Source organism: Pantherophis guttatus, chromosome 7, assembly GCF_059756535.1.
Source record: "Pantherophis guttatus breed Tessera chromosome 7, ASM5975653v1, whole genome shotgun sequence".
Lineage (NCBI taxonomy): Eukaryota > Metazoa > Chordata > Lepidosauria > Squamata > Colubridae > Pantherophis > Pantherophis guttatus.
In genome coordinates, this window is record NC_142069.1 from 45,971,224 (window position 1) to 45,989,057 (window position 17,834).

Here is a 17,834-nt window from a genome sequence, read left to right on the forward strand (position 1 = left end):
ACTATCACATTCCAATCCATTCTAAAATTATGTGATTCTATCCAAAACAAGTATTTAGCAACAAGGAACTAAGATTTTCCCATTATTCTTAGGTTAAGAGTTGTTTTTATAATAGATTAGAACCTTCTGTTGTGTGAAGAAATATTGCCACAAGGTAAAATAAAAGAATTATTTATGGAAATCTGTAATGTGGAATTTAAAAGGCATGTAGTAAAAACTAGAAATGTGCAAAATAATTTAAGAGTGCAACATTGATCAATCTTCTCAAATTTGTTTCACAAACTAAACTATCTCTTTCAAGATCAGAAAAAGTCTGAGCAAAATTAGAACTTGATCTGCTTTTTATTGTAGTTTTTTTTAGCTGAAGTAAAGTGCTCAGGGTCATTTGAATTAAGAATTCTTTAAGTCTATGTAAATAAATAAATAAATATTAGAAGGACTATTCTGGAATCACAATAGAATATTTTGGGACTAGAATATGTTAGATCTGAACATATTTGAAACATACTAGTTTCACTAATGAGATATGAGAAATAATGAAGTGAGTTGCAATTGAAATCACTAGCATTTTTCCTGTATCTTATCAATTATTTATGTAGAGTCCACTTCATTATAAAAGAAGGAAAAATACCTAAAGGACAATATAAAAGCTGGAGCAATTAATTTTCCAGCTATGAGTTTTGGGAGAGATTTTTATATTTCAGTATTGAACCATGGAGAAAATATCTAAAAATCTATAGTTGGCTAATGTCATTACTAGGAATAATCGAACTGGTACCCCCTCTCCCCCAAAAAGCAGGTATTCTGAATATTCCCATTTGTGCTAATTCAGTGGATCTCAATAAAATGTTATTAATTTGAATATTTGTGTTTTAGTAGTGATATGCATGCATTGGCAGTTGGAATGGCAGAATCAAGTGGTGAAAAATAAATTTGATCTTCCTATGAATTGGTTATTTTCTGTATATGAATGACATAAAGAAACAGTCTCAAAGTATAACTGAAGAAGTACTACACTATTTTTTTTATCAGCAAATTTCAGTACTATTAAATGTTATGCTGTACAATAAGTACACTCTGTGTTATTCAACATTGATATGAAATAGAACTGTTTTTAGACATTGAAAGACATTTAAAAGGAAGACAAAATCTTCTCATTCCATCTTCCACATTTATGCATATTTGATGAAAACCTGAACTGATTATCCACATGACTGGAAGCTCTAATGTAAGAATTTGTGTCTGCATGTGAAAAAATTTCACTTCTTGGTCAAATAGTCTACAATGTTAGCAGTTCCATTTTCTTGGAAGCAGCGCTATTACACAAAGCTTTGTTTCCTACTTTGTACAATTGTTTGCAAGTGTAAGAGAAAAGTACAAAGTAGTTGAAATATCACAATTATTATAAAGAAGTTGATCACCTAAAAATAAATAAACAAACGAATGAATTCCCAAAAAGAGTTCTAACAATATGTGGCTGACTCATCAAATAAGCTATTATCCCTGGAGTTAAAATACCTGTTATGAGTCATAGCATAATGGTAACTATAAACAGACTAGGCTAAAACATAATAATTATAGTTTTCTGAATCCATCATGACAGTGACCACCTCCCTTTACTGTTTCTTTCTGGACTAACCCTTGATCAAATTGTCTAGTTAATGCCAAAAATAATAAGAGCACTGTTGGAACTAGAATTAGCTAGAATTAGCCATTCAATGGGTTCAATGGATTGCAAAGCAGACACAAAGAATACAACTATCACTAACCTTCGATAAGACCTCCAGGTTTTGGGAATGCCTACCATCAACTGAATCCAGCAGATGCAATAGTCATGGCCACAGAGTCATCTAGACATTATTAACACTTTCCTAACATACTAGAGAGAGCCAATTTGGTGTATCGATTATAAAGACACTAGCCTGGGAGATTGTGAGTCTTTCTCCTGCCTTAAGCATGGAAAAAAGTTGGATGACTTTCCATCCAGCATTCTATCTCAGCCCTAGGAAGAAGGCAAACCACTTCCAAAAATCTTGCCCCAAAACCTCAAGACTGACACATACACACAGACACACACACACACACAAAACCTACTACCAAAAGGTCTGTCTCTACCACTTGAAACTCTGGATTCATCAGGATATCTGATAGGGTAGGTATTGAAAAGAGGGAGAAAGGAAATTGGGATCAAATAAAACAAAGATAAGGCAACCTCCTTATTTTGGAAGCTAATTATTGCTCATTGTGAAGAAAAACAATGCTTCAAGGTTAGAACTTCAGCTACCAGACAGCACACTTTTTAGCTCTCCCTTTTCTATTTGCACACAAGTATTTTCATAATATTCCTACCTGGACTCAGGTCTTCTATTTAGAGATTCTTCAATTAATTAACCAACTGAAAAGTTGGAAAGTGCCGAATAGTACCAGAGTTACTGAAGGGAGAAAGCTGATTGATGAGTTCCTGTCTTGACCTCTTTCTTTATAGATATTCACAATAATTTCAAATATCAGGTGACTGGATCCAATCTACAATTGTTCACATTTCTAAGCATAAGAACAGCACAAACTCCTTACCTGATACATTTAACCTATTAATTATGCCTAGCAAATAATATGCCAACTTCTTGTATCACAACTTTTATTACTTATTTATTAAATTTTTATTATGCCCATCTTTATTAACAGCGTCTCAGAGGGGCTTACAATGATAAAAAATAAAAAAGTTCCACAAGACAATTAAAATTAGGAGAATTAAATAGAAAAGATAAAAATCAATACAATAGGTTGCCTGAGAATAGGAATCTTCTTACTCAATCAGTCACCCCCAACGCAGCAGCCCACTGTTGGGGCTTACAAATTTCGATAAACATATATAGGCAAAACCAAGTCATATATGTTGCCTTTATTGGATTTAAATCAGCCTCTGATTCTATTACAAGGGACAGATTCTGGTCAAAGGTGTCCCTCAGATATAATAATGGGCAGTTACTCTTCTTAATTACAATGCTGCATGAAGGTACAGTCACTCAGGTTACATATGACAGAATTACCGTATTTTTCAGAGTATAAGACGCACCTTTTTCCCCCCTAAAAGGGGGTGAAAATTTAGGTGTGTCTTATACACCGAATGTAGCTCTGCCCACCCACTGGCCCCCACCCTTTGGCCTGTGCCTCAGTAGTTACCTCCTTGCAAGCAAACAGCAAGAAAAAACAGGCCCTTTCTGCTTCAGCATAGGCTAATTAGCACAAGTTGATTAGCTTGGCCTCCCGACTCTCAGGTGATTTGCTCTCAGCTGTTTTGCGCAGGGCTCTGCTGCTTGCTGCAAAGAATGCTGGAGCAGATTTTTTTCCCCTTATGCTAATCAAACTATGCTGAAAATGAAACTGAAAGTAAAGCAAGCTGTTTGCTGCAAGGAAAAATTAGGCTTCTTCTAAGAAGAAACCTAATTTTTCCTCACTAAAAAAGGTAGGTGCAAACAATGGGAAATTTAGGGCAAAAGAGGAGAGTTGATGTTATACATATTTAGAATTGAAATATGAATAGTACTAAGAAATAAATGGAAAATCATGATTGTAAAAATGAAATGAATAATAATTGGAATATTTGCCTTTGTATTTTTGACATCTAGGCAATGATAAGTTTTTATTTTTTTATTTTTTTTAGAAATATGAATAAGTATAAACTGTAACAATTGAAGTACCTTTAATGGTATATGGTGGTGAAAGTAAAAAGGATTAAGTTGTAGCTTGGATAACAGCTAGAACATTTTTAAATTTAATTAGGGAAATTGTAATGATTGAAATTGTGATGAAAGTTGAAATGATTAAATTGTGATTTGGAGGATTATATGGGCAAAACTATTTGGGTTATTGGGAGAGTTTAAGATGTGAAAATGAGTAACATAAGGGGAAAGCTCTATTTAACTAGGGAATTGTAATAATTGAGATACTATTAATTGTATATTGTGTTGAAAGCAGAAATGGTTAAATTGTGGTTTGGAGGAATATATGGGGAAAATTATTTGATTTATTATTATTGGTAAATATAATTAATTGATTTGTAAGAAATTAGATTGCATGGAAATAATTGGAATATTCATGTTCATATTGATTAATATACAAAAAAGGTAGTTATATAACTAATTGATTTATATTAAAATGTTGAATTTGTATTAAACAACTGTAATATTACATAATTAACCAATGTGAGGATGGATATAAAAATAGATGACAATGGGAAGGGGTATAATATAGAACAGAAGGAAAAGATTGAAATTGATTAAGATTAGAGATGAGGATGAAGGGTAATATTGGTTTTTTTAAAAAATAGATGAGGAATAAATATGGCAAAAAGGAAATATAGAAATTGTAAATTTAATTGAAATGACTAAACACTGTTTAAATTTGTGAATCGGCCAAATACTCTGTTCAAAGAAAATACGTTGTATGTTTGTATGAGTGTTTGTCTAAAAAATTTAAAAAAACTTTTTAAAAAACAAAAAAACAAAAAAGGTAGGTGTGTCTTATACTCCGGTGCGTCTTATACCCCGAAAAATACAGTATTTACCTTAATGCAGACATTTCAACCGAGTGTATGAAACTGAGTTGTAGCTCCCTTGTCTTTTAGTATCTATAAGAATTCACTGGTTACTGCCTTAACTATATAGAATTCTATCCTCTTAAACTTTGCGCTGAGCATTTGCCAATACTATTTACACTGAAGTTGCAGTAATTACTTCATTTACACAACTAAGTCTCAGAAGAAGTCTGTGGGCCTTAGTGAAATTCTGTAACAAGGAACAGTATTCAATCTGCTCTAAGACCAAAATTATGGTTTTCTTGGGAATAACAGAATTCCAACAGAATAACGTTGGAAGTCTTTTAGTCCAACCCTGAACTTAAGCAGGGTACAGTACAGGAGTGGGTTCTAATTTTTTTTACTACTGGTTCTGTGGGTGTGGCTTATTTTGTGGGCATGGCTTGATGGTCATGTGACAATTATTTAGGATTTAGGATTTTAGGACCAGAGGTACTGGTCTACCAGGCTTTTAACTGCTTGCAGAGCTGTACCGATCTACCCATTTATTTTTGCAGGCACTGGTCTACCCATTTATTTTTGCAGGCACTGGTCTATCCATTTGTTTTCTTTTAACACTGATCAGCTGTAGGGCAGCCCTTTGAAGCCCCGCGACAAGAGTTTAAACAGTTTTTTTCCCTCTAGCCATCAGCTGGGACTCAGGAGGCAGCAATAGATTGGGGGTGGGGCCAAATAAAACGTAAGAATAACACGGGGGTGGGGGGTGGGGGGGCAGAACCGGTTCGGTGATGTCATATCGTCACCGCTACCGGCTCGGCGGAATTGGGAGGAACCGGGAGGAACCCACCACTGGTACAGTACCCCATTTTAGACAAGTGGTTGTCCAATGTCTTCTTTAAAAACCTTCAGTGATGGAGCACCCACAACTTCTAAAGACAAGCTGTTCCAGTGATTAATTGTTCCGTCACTAAATTTCTCTTATTTCTAGGTTGGTCCTCTCCTTATTAGTTTCCATCCATTGCTTCTTGTTCTGCTTCAAGTGCTTTGGAGAATTGCCCCCCTCTTCTTTGTGGCAGGCCCTTAGATACTGCAACACTACTATCATGTCACCCCAGTCTTTCTTTTCATTAAACTAGACACACTCTATTCTTGCAACCATTCTCCAGTTCCCTAATCATCTTTTTTTGCTTTTCTCTGCACTCTAGAGTCTCAACATCCTTTTTGTACTGGGACCAAAACTGGATGCAGTATTCCAAGTGTGGTCTTACCAAGGCATTATAAAGTGGTACTAACATTTCATGTGATCTTGATTCTATTCCTCTGCTAATGCAGCCTAGGACTCTGTTAGTGTTAAGGCAATTTTGTGCTTTTTCCAGCCCAAAGGGGGCAGATGTATAACTGTCACTATCAAGATACAGACACAGACATCTTAAGATATCTTTCATTTATTTAAAATGTGTCCAGGTACCTTGCTCTGAATGGCTTTAGATCAGTGGTGAAATGTAAAATTTGTTACTACCGGTTCTGTGGGCATGGCTTCGTGGGGTGGTAATGTGACTGAGTGGGTGTGGCCAACTTTTTTAAAATTTACTTTTAAAACCATTTTTTTCTGCAACCTCTTTGGCCGAAGAGGTTGTAAAAAAAAATGCTTTTAAAAGCCTCTGATGATCCCAGCTGAGTTGCCTGATTGTCAGAGGCTTTTTTTCTTTTAAAAACATTTTTTCTACAACCTCTTCGACTGAAGAGGTTGTAAAAAAAATGTTTTTAAAAGCCTCTGACAATCAAGCAATTCAGCTGGGATCGTCAGAGGCTTTTAAAAGCCTCTGACGATCCCAGCTGAGCCGTGCGATCATCAGAGGCTCTTTTTTTTACTTTTAAAAGCATTTTTTCGGCCAAAGAGGTTGTAGAAAGAATGCTTTTAAAAATTTTTAAAAAGCCTTTGATGATTGCACAGTTCAGCTAGGCATGGGGGGTGGGCAGGGATTTTTGCTACCGGTTCTCTGAACCACCCACTGCCTTCGCTACCGAATCGGGCAAGGAGCATTTCACCCCTGCTTTAGATGTTTGTTTTATTTCTGGATTTGTTGGCAGCTTCTTTTTTTTTCTTTTTCTTTTTCAAATTATCTGCATATGTATATTAGGTGTTTTTCTGCTGCTTTTATCATTTTTATTTTATTTTTACTGTTAGTTATTGTGTTTTAATTTAATTTGAGGCTATGCATAGTAAAACTCCAAATAAATAAGAACCTAAACTGATGCAGCTGTACAAAAAAAAGTATCTTAAGGATTCCAGGCATTTCTTGTGGCGGGGAAATCCATCCGAAAGGCTTCTGTTCATTAGTTTGCATCAATTAAATATTTCTCCAGCTACTAGGATAACTGAAAAACAAATCCGAAACAATTGGGTTGTTTTATTGCCAGAACTTTAAATGTCTGAATAATTCCAGAGATATAAAGTGCTTGGGATAATATACATTTGGTAACCTAAAATACAAAAGTTGTAAATTTATCAAAGAGACAAGAGGTCCCCAGTAAACGAATGTAAACTGCTGATGATGCACTAAATCAAAATGAGTGATGAACACAAATATAGCAGCAACTGCAATTCAAAATGATACACATATATATGATCAATGAGCTGCTAAATGGCAAATGAAATATAATACCGGGAAGCTCACAGAAATATACATTGGCTTAAAAATAATCAAACCATATAAAAGTTAAAAACAAACAGATGTAAAGAACATAGCAGAAGAAGCAAATATAAGTTACCTCTTCAATGAAGTCACCCAAAAATATATTTGGATTTTTATCTTAGTTCCCAATTTAAAATGAAAATCGTGTTAGTGTGACAAAAATATCTTTCTAAAAAGATACTCATTGAAGAATATAAAACTGAAATCCTGCTAGCATTATTTTCTTCTGAATAGTTTACATAAAATATTTGTATTAAAATATTTCATTTCAAGTGGACCACGAGTACTTTTTTTATTTAAAAAGTGTAATAAATGTTTACATTTGTGAATATAAGCAGAAAGAACAATTGCAAAGAATTCCTAATGATTTCTTTTGTTTTCTTTTTTTTTTTTGATAATGACATATGAGTGCTTTTAAGGAAAACATATTAAGCAATTGATTGACTGAATATGTTACATCAAGTTGTCGTTGACTTGCAGTGACCACGTATATTTTTCTCCATGATGATGTGTCCCCAACCTGCTCTTTCAAGTTTTGTTTTCTTGCCTGTCCTTGGTATTCTGGAAATCTTCTCTAACACCAATATTCAAAAGCATCAATACTGTCCTGTTTGTTTAAAGTCTATCTTGCATTTCCATAGAGTATTAGAGGAAACACTATGGCTTGCATGATTCTGATCTTTGTAGGTATAGACACATCATGGTATTTAAGTATCTTTTCCATGACTGTCCTACCCATGCTTGTCTGCAGCACATTTCTTGACTGGTTGTTCCTTTGGCATGTTGCGAGAAGGGGGTTAAGGGGTTTCTTGGGAAAGTTTTTAGAGAAAATTTTAAGGGGTTCTGGGAAGGGGGTAGTTGGTTATGTGGAGAGATCTGGGGGGATCCATATAGCCACAGGGAAGCACAGCCGGTCTGACGGTCATGGTGGGAGGGACGGGATTGGGAGTTTGGATGGGGTGCAGGGGGATGAGGGTGAGGGCTGTTTGATTAGTACTGTGGGTGGAAGGGGCAGATATGGCGAAAGCAGGGGGCCATATCAGGTTTCAGGAGTGTGCACTCACTGTTTGCGAGTGATTGTGCACTCCGGCCCCCAATGCATTTCTCGTTCTCCGGGTTGCACAGACCCTCAGGGCCTGGGCCTCCGGCTGATGCTGTGCAACACCAGGTCCGTGATAAATAAGGCCCCCCCTCATTTACGATTTTGTTCAAGAGGGGGATGCTGACCTGGCAGGTATTACAGAGACCTGGTTGGGCCGGGAGGGGGGGTTCCCCTCATTAAAATGTGCCTGCCAGGCTTCCGTACATTCCATCAGCCGAGGGCTCAGGGTAGGGGCGGGGGGTGGCAGCGATTACTAAGGAAAGTCTTTGTCCGAGGGAGGCCACTGTTCCTCAGATAGCCGAATGTGAGTCCCTCCTTGTGAAGTGGGGTTGTGGGGTGCAGATGGGCTTGCTGATTGCATACCTGGCTCCCTGCCACTTTCGAGCGGCTACCCTCTGCCGCAGGGAGACGGAACCGACTAGGTGGTTCCGTCCCAGGTGCCTGATGGATCCGGATAGGTTCCTGACGGAGCTTGGGCCATTCCTTGAGGCTCTGACTCACAACTCAACTGAAGAACTGGTGGCCCCTGGGATAGGGCGGCCACTGGAGCTTTGGACCGTGTCATGCCTTTGTGGCCTCTGACCCAGTGCCGATCTCAATTGGCTCCCTGGTTTTCCGAGGACCTGAGGGAGATGAAGCGCTGGAAAAGATGCCTGAAGAGCGACTGGAGGGCCAGCCGCTCCGAATCTGACTGAACACTGGTGAGGTCTCATATTAAGCTCTATCTAGTGGCGATAAGAGCGGCAAAATCTAATTATTTTTCTGCTCTTATTGCATCTGCAGAGAACTGCCCAGCAGCCCTATTTAGGATGACCCGCTCCCTTCTTCATTTGGGAGTGAGGGAAGACCCCTTGCAGGGTAGGGCTGAGAATTTTGTTCAATTCCTGCATGACAAAGTCACTCAGATTCGGGAAGGCCTGGACTCCGATTGGGTAGATTCAGATGGAGTGACGGAGGTGGGTCTTGAGAGTGTTATCTGGAAGGGGTTTGACCTTGTGACTCCCAAGGACGTGGACAGGATTCTGGGAAGGCTTAGCGCTGCCACATGTTTATTGGACCCGTGTTCCTCCTGGTTGGTGCTGGCCTCCCAGCGGTCACACGAGGCTGGCTCCAGGGGATTATTAATGCTTCCTTGAGTGAGGGTTTCTTCCCTCCCCTCCTGAAAGAGGCAGTGGTGAGGCCCCTCCTCAAGAAGCCTTCCCTGGACCTGGCTGTATTAGCAAACTATTGTCCAGTCTCCAACCTTCGCTTCATGGCGAAGGTTGTTGAGAGTGTGGTGGTGCAACAACTTCCCCAGTACCTGGATGAAGCTGTCTATCTAGACCCGTACCAGTCGGGCTTCAGGCCGGGGTACAGCACGGAAACGGCATTGGTCGCATTGGTTGATGATCTCTGGAGGGCTCAGGACAGGGGCTGTTCCTCTGTCCTGGTCCTATTAGACCTCTCAGCGGCTTTTGATACCATCGACCATGGTATCATGCTGCGCCGATTGGAGGGGTTGGGATTGGGGGGCACCGTGCTGCGGTGGTTCTCCCCCTTCCTCTCTGACCATACGCAGTTTTTTGGCAGGGGGACAGAGGTCAACCTCGAGGCGCCTTGTTTGTGGGGTGCCACAAGGGTCGGTCCTCTCGCCCATTCTGTTCAACATTTATGTGAAGCCGCTGGGTGAGATCATCCGTGGTTCCGGGGTGAAGTTCCATCAGTACACTGATGATACTCAGCTGTACATCTCTACCCTGGACTACCCCAATGATGCCCTTGATGTGATGTCCAGGTGCCTGGAGGCCGTGCAGATCTGAATGGGGAGAAACAAGCTCAGACTCAACCCTTCCAAGACCGAGTGGCTGCGGTTTCCAGCATCCTGGTATAGCCAGCTGGCTCCATAGCTGACTATTGGGGGTGAGATCTTGGCCCCCTCAGAGAGGGCTCGCAACCTGGGTGTTCTCCTGGATGAACTGCTGTCTTTAGAAGATCATATGATGGCTGTGGCCAGGGGAGCTTTTTATCAGGTTCGCCTGATTCACCAGTTGTGTCCCTTTCTGGACTGGGATGCCTTGCGCTCGGTCACTCATGCCCTCGTCACGTCACGTCTGGACTATTGTAATGCTCTCTACATGGGGCTCCCCTTGAAGAGCATTCGGAGGCTCCAACTGGTCCAGAATGCGGCTGCACGGGTGATTATGGGGGTGACATGGCGCATCCATGTAACACCTCTCCTGCGCGAGCTGCACTGGCTCCCAGTGGTCTTCTGGGTGTAATTCAAGGTGTTGGTTACCACCTGTAAAGCGCTCCAGGGCTTAGGACCTGGGTATGTACGAGATCGCCTTCTGCCACCGATAGCCTCCCACCGGCCAACACGCTCCCACAGAGAGGGACTCCTCAGGGTGCCGTCGGCCAAACAATGTCGACTGGCGACACCCGGGGCGAGCCTTCTCTGTGGGGGCACCTACCCTCTGGAATGAACTGCCCCCAGAGATTCACATGATCCCCAACCTACGTACCTTTCACTGTGCCCTTAAGAGCCTTTTGTTTCAACAGGCCGGGCTGGCTTAGAAAATGAATTTTAACGGGGTGTTTGTAGTTTTTAATATAGAGCCATATTTTATTTTAATATATTTTAAATTGTTTTTAAATTTTATGGGTATATGTTTATTTTAATATGGCTGTACACCGCCCTGAGTCCTTCGGGAGAAGGGCGGTATACAAATTTAAATAAATAAATAAATAAATAATACTGTTGATGGTTGAGCCTAAAACGCAGAAGTTATCCACCCTAATGTTATCTTCACTTCCACTTCTAAGACTGCCTGTTCTACCTGTTGTCATTAATTGGCCTTCTTTATATTTAATTTTACTCCTATTTTTTCACAGAACTATTTGACTTTAAATATTAAGTCTTGCAGATCCTTTGCATCAGGATAGTGTTATCAGCATAGTGCAGATAATAGGTGCTTCTTCCTCTAGTTTTAAAAGTGTGATTACCTTTTTCTAATCCAGTTTCCCTTAATATATATATATATTATCCTGTAGGTTGAATAAATCAGGGGAGAGTATACAGTGTTGTTGCACTGCTTTGCCAACCTAGAGCCAGTCTGTTTCATTATACTGTGGTTTCCTAACCTTTATATAAATTTCTCATGAGGACCATGAGATATTTTGGGATTTGTATTATCTTGGGCACTTTGTGTTGACACGATCAACACAATAAAAAATCTTTCTATAATCAATGAAGTCCATTGTGATTTTTTAAAATTATTATTTTTTAGCTTTCTCAATTATCTAGCCTGCATCAGCAATAATGTCTTGTGTTCCTCAAGCTTTTTTAATGTCCACTTGAACATCTGGCATTTTTTTTCCCATATAGGTCTCTAATTCCTGTTGAATGACCCTAAGCATTATTTTCTAGCATGGGAATTTAAGAATATTATATGATAGTTTGCACATCCTGTTAGGCCTCCTTTTTTTTTGTTTTGGAATGTACTGTATATTGACCTCTTCCAATTAGTTGGCCACTGTTTATTTTCCAGACTTGCTAACATAGCTTTTCAGAACCGTAACAGATTCTTCTTCGGTTGCATAGCAAATTTCAATGGGTATTCATCAGTTCTTGTAGCCTTCTGATTAATGACTAAAAACCTATTCTAACTTCATTTTTTATATTAGATATTCTTGTAAGTAAAATATAGCCTCTAAGGCATCTTGAATGTTGACCTCTTAGTGTACAGTGTACAGTATATACCTCCTATCTTCCTTTGATCTCCAGTCTCTCCATTGGAAACCTTTGCATATGAATTTAAGGCTGGAACTTCCCTTCTGAGTTCAGAGATCTTTTAAAAGACTTGCTTGCTTTTCTATATCTATCTGCATCTTGAATGTCTTTACAGATGTTGTAATCTTATCTCTTCTAACAGAATTTATCTTTGGGGGGGGTTGCTTTGTTTCCTTGCTTCCACTCCAACTATTGCTATATCCATGTTTAATGGCATTGTTTTGATTGTTTGATGACATTGTCTGCTATGAAACTTCATTGGAGTAGCACGAATTGATAAATTGGTTCCTGCTTCATTTTGATTTCCTAAGTCATACAGTTCAACTACATTTTCATATTTCCAGCTTTGTATTCCAATTTCCAATCATAAGCAGTAAATCTTACTTGCATACTGTCAGTTTTAAATTCTATCTAACCATAAAATTCATCAACCTCCTCTTATTCTGAATCAGTAGCTAGAGTATACACCAGAATGGCCGTCATATAAAGGATATTCATTATTTGTTGATTGTTTTGTAGCCAAATACTGCTCTTGCTACTTCCTTTCTAACTATAACAGCAACTTTGTTCCTTCCTTGTTTTTCATGTCCTGAAGAATAACATTCTGACTTTCTGACTGAAAATGTCTTGTGACCCTTCTCAGAATATACACTCTTGGCATTTATTCCTGATGCTCTCTGCTCATAAATACTTTTGGTTATGTTGGAAAAAGTTGCCTTATTGAACAAAATATTAGTATCTCAACTTTATTATTTTTACAAATAACTTTGTGGCACACATATCCAATACAACTTTCTTCTCCTATTTTCCCCACAACAACCCTGTGAGCTGAATTGGACTAACAGAGAGTGACTGGCTCAAAAGTTATCCAGTTGGCTTTCATGGCTATGGAGGGAATGAACTCATGGTTTCCTACTTTCTAGCCTGGTGCCTTAACCACTAGACCAAAGTGGCTCACTCTATCTGTCTGTCTGTCTGTCTGTCTGTTCAGCCAGCCAGCCAGCCAGCCATCTACCTGCCCACCCATTTATTTGTTAGATTTAGAAGGCTGCCTATCGTTTTGCAAAACTAAGAAAAGTTTATCATGATAATTACATTTTGACAGAAAGCCTATACGCCTATCTAGCTATAGCATATATATTTTAAAAAAGAAAGGCCATACAATGTGGTAGAATACATGTAGATTGAATGGTATCTGTACCATTATTAGTAGACGGAAAGAAAGGAACTGTTGGAATAAGGAACATGAGTCCTAAGTGATAAAAAAAATCTCTGTGAATAGCACTAAAAGGAATTTGAGGCAATTAGCTCATGTTCAACAGGAAATATAAAGAAGTCAAAAAGAGAATCTACATTAATCTATATTTTTATTGTCTTTAGAGACCAGTGGTTGAAAAAGTGCAATGAAACAATACACAGAGAAGCAGATCTTCCAACGTGATGTCATCTTTTCTTTGAACATGCCGTAAGGCATGTGCACATTTATTATTCATAATTGCATCTTATTTTCTCTTAAATAATTCAAAATGTCATTATTCAGTGATACCATAAAACAGTTTTAGCCTCTATTTGTCTATATTAACTAATATAATTGATTGCCCTATCATAGAACATTTGTAGCTAAGTGAAAGTTTTCGTTTCTGCCTTATATTTGTCTATATTCATTTCTTTGAAGTACAGTGAGGTAATCCTTAGTTTTCTATATTCTTTAGTAATTTTTAATTACAGATACATTTTACCATCTTAAACTAGGTATTGGGTTAAATCAAATATGTACACTTCTGAGTAGCCTATCCAGTGACTCATTTACTGTACATTAACCCCCCCTAGAAACCATGTCAAGATATAGATGTATTGCAGAATGTTAAAGAAAGAGTGGTTTTAATTATTTCAGATTTAACTCTCTTTGAAAACTGAATCAATCAACTATTCCTAAATATCTGGGTGGAATATGAAGGGCCTTGGTAGTACAGGGGTTAAAGGCACCCTGTTATTAAGCTGGTTATTAAGACCAGCTGCCTGCAATTACTGCAGGGTTCGAATCTCACCAAGGCTCAAGGTTGACTCAGCCTTCCATCCTTTCTAAGGTAGGTGAAATGAGGACCCAGTTTGTGGGGGCAATAAGCTGACTTTGTATAAATATACAAAAGGATGAAGGCTATTGCTGAGCACATTGTAAGCCGCCCTGAGTCTTCGGAGAAGGGCGGCATATAAATCAAATTAAAAAATATATATATATGGTTCCTGGAGATGATGTCTGTCATTGCTATACTAAATGCATCTTTATATAGTACGCTTCATATGCTTATTTAACTTTTGCTTTATGTTTTAACTTTCAGTTTATTGGGTGAAAATAGACAAACTACATTAATATATGCTCTGATCCCAGATGGAGTTTATTTAAATTTCAGATTGAAAGCTTACTAAGAACAGATAAGATTGATTGCCCTTTCCATCTAACCATAATTGTATTTCAGGTGAACATCAATTTATTTTAAAGGACACCTCTAAGTAACAGAGTGCATCATGCATAATTCATCAATCACAGCTGTCTGTTATATGATTTACTTAAACACATTTCAAAGGGACAGAGTTGCATTGTTTTATTTTTGTTTGCTTTTTTGTTTTGCTTGGCTTGTTTACTTTTAAATTGTTTTAGAAACATTAATTTATTTGGAATTATTGCTGAAGTGTTTATCTTGACAGAGAAAAAAATAAATTATTCTCCATTCATAATTCTTACTTTTCAACAGGTGTGCCAGTTATGCTGGTTATTAATTTTCCAAACATAATTAATACAAATGAATCATATTAGTAAAAGTATAAATAAAGCATTAAGTACTATTGTATCAATTTTATGACACTTTCCAAAGTGTGAGTTCTGTATTGACTTTTTTTTTTTTTTAGAAGTTTTGGTTTTGGTTTTTTGCAGTACTGTATTCCATTTTTGCTTTATTTTGGAAAATAAAAATTCACATTCAATTGCTTCCACAATTTTTTTTTAAAAAATGTTTTTACTGTTAGATGTGTGAGTAACTACAGTTAGATTCACAGTGTAAGACTGAGGGGAACTTAATAATTCAAGCCCTAACAAGGACCTAAGAATTATTAAGGTAATGTCTAAGAATATAGATGTTATTATTATTTGCTTTACATTATTTTACAAAAATATACCTACATGCAGACTTCAGAGTCTGAAATTCACCAATCTGAATGCCTTGCATGGCCCAATAGAAATCACTTCAGATGAGAAAGTTAGTTTAAAATGTATTATTATTTATTCAGTTGTAGACCTAAAGCAAAAGTTCTAGGAATGCACAATATATTTTGCTTTACAACTGCTTACCAATTCTTTATTTTAAAAAACTTAAATGAAGTATATTATGATTTTTAAACTTAACATTTTACTTTCCCTATCAGGAAGATCTGAATTGGGGATACCCACTTTCCCAATAAGATGATGTCTGCACTACTTTCAACAGAAGTACCTTCTACTGATGGTGTTGGGAAAAAAATCCAAGTGTAATTAAATAGGTTAGGTCAGAAATCATAGGATCCTCCAACCTGATTACTGTCTTCACAGAATAGGAAAAACTAAACTATATTAAACCAGAATATATAATAAATTTTCTCACTATAGACAAAATAATAACCATAAAATCCAAAATGGGATATATATATAACACCCCTACCCCACCCCCACCAAAGTTCTCCTGGCTACAGAGAACTGGAAGAACTGTGGATGTAGTAGCTGTTCTCACAGAAAATCAATACACATCAAAACATCCACTTACTGAATAAGCAGGTACCTTTATCAAATTTGAATAATTCTAATATTTGGGTTAAGAATATACCAATCTATACCTTGCTTACCTACAGGTAATAACCTTAAATAAATATAAAAATGTAAAATAATCATTACTGTGCAATGTGAAACAAAACTGTAATTGTCTACATATCATCTACAACTTCTTATTACATCAGGCCAAATAATATATGGGTCTATACACAATCTATTTCCCTGAATTTATCTTTATTTTATTCTACATTATTTTCCAAACAGTAATGAGCCATTGTATTGCCATTTTAAAACAATTTTCTTAAAATTGGTACAAAACACAGAATGTTTTAAAGGACAAAAGATTCCACAGACATTCTCTAATGTTTTATCTATTTCTTTCTTTTCTTTTGTGCTTATGCTTTTTCTTCCTACTCTTGAAATAATATTCAGAATTAAACAATATAATTTGAATAATAATTTCTTTTTAATGGTAAACAAATTTTTGGAATCTCTTCAGTTATGCTAAAATCATATAGTTAATCTTTGCTTAATAATTTTATGTGAGACTGCAATTACTAATAGGAAATTCTGCATTTTTATATATGTTCTTCTGTTAAGATAGAAATGTCTCTGAACAAATCCTTTACATTTATCCATTCCCTTAAACTGACATTCTGTAAAAATGCTAATGTAAATTAAATACTCATACAAATTAGATGCCACAAAATGTGCTTAAAAGATGGAAAAAACATGGTTTGAAGCTTGGAAAATTACATATAAACCTTCATTTTCTACATTAATACAACATTTATGTATCACAACTTTGTTTTTTCCCCATTAATCAAGTCTTTAAAATTGACAGAAATACAGACAATAAAAACACATTGGCATAAATGCAAAGATAAGCAAGTAAGGAATGAAAAATAAATGTTTCTACATACTTGTAGGCCCATCTGAAATACTGAGTGACCCATAAAATTAGCCAGCATTCGAATTAAAGCTGCACCCTGCAAACACAAATTTTTATAAAATTGAGTTGTTATCCAAGCAGTTCAATGGTAATACATGAAATTTACAATTATCCCAGTATTTATTTCAGAATAATTATAGCATTATTATTAATTACACTTAGAATTATCTCCCAAAAGTTTTTGATTTAAACATTTTAGAAGCTACATGATTCATTATAAGCTTTGTTGGAGAAAAAAACAGAAACAAAAATGAAGTTAGAAACATACAGAAAGGGGGTTATTTTCAAACAGAGCTACTAAACTTATACCTCACTGATATGAGTGCAACAACATGAAACAGTGTATTATAAAAGCACAATATATCTCTTTCCACTACTGATTGTTCACAAGCATATCTTTGAATGAAATAATTTAAGTATAACACATTGAAATTTAATGCATAAGAAAGGCAACTAGTTCTACAAGTGTAGTCAGTATAAATGAAATACTATTGACTAGCCATTCAGATTTAAAACACCATTAGCCCAGGTTTTTTTTTTATGGTTGAACAAGAAGCACCTAGAAATTTAATTTTAGACATTCAGATATGTGTTTGGCAAAACATATGTCTTCTTTTAGTACATCCTCAAGATTACCAGTGATTCTAATTTAACAGGACACATACATACCTATAGCTTAGTTGGAGTTATGGTTAAAGATATGGGTGAATAACCTTTTGCTCTGGGTAGAATGAACTTTCAAAATGGGTGAAGCAATTTCAGGTAAGGTCTGTGTCAAGTCATTTTCTCTGGATTTTAAGATAAAATTCTTAAACAAAAAAACATGCTAAGTCTATTTTATGGCTTATATTACAGTTTTCATGTTTTAGCACTATAACATTTTATCATGTTGATAAATACTGCATTTGGCATTTACTCTTCATATTTAATAGGTACCTATAAATGTCAATATACATCCAAGGCTGCAATTCTAAGATCA

The 17,834-nt window shown here is 36.8% G+C and overlaps 1 protein-coding gene and 1 long non-coding RNA gene across 4 annotated transcripts in view; one reads left to right on the forward strand and one right to left on the reverse strand.

The window, feature by feature from the left end:
* Nucleotides 1-17,834, reverse strand: part of TRHDE (thyrotropin releasing hormone degrading enzyme) — a 280,033-nt gene that overhangs the window by 67,868 nt on the left and 194,331 nt on the right. Inside the window, exon 7 of the mRNA XM_034403421.3 lies at nt 16,827-16,892. Coding sequence (XP_034259312.1) covers nt 16,827-16,892 — 66 coding nt within the window. The remainder of the gene's footprint in view (nt 1-16,826; nt 16,893-17,834) is intronic.
* Nucleotides 1-17,834, forward strand: part of LOC117655738 (uncharacterized) — a 35,913-nt gene that overhangs the window by 2,128 nt on the left and 15,951 nt on the right. For all 3 annotated transcript variants that reach the window (XR_015728966.1, XR_004588777.3, XR_009623249.2), the window contains exon 3: nt 13,485-13,574. This is a non-coding gene — a long non-coding RNA (uncharacterized LOC117655738). The remainder of the gene's footprint in view (nt 1-13,484; nt 13,575-17,834) is intronic.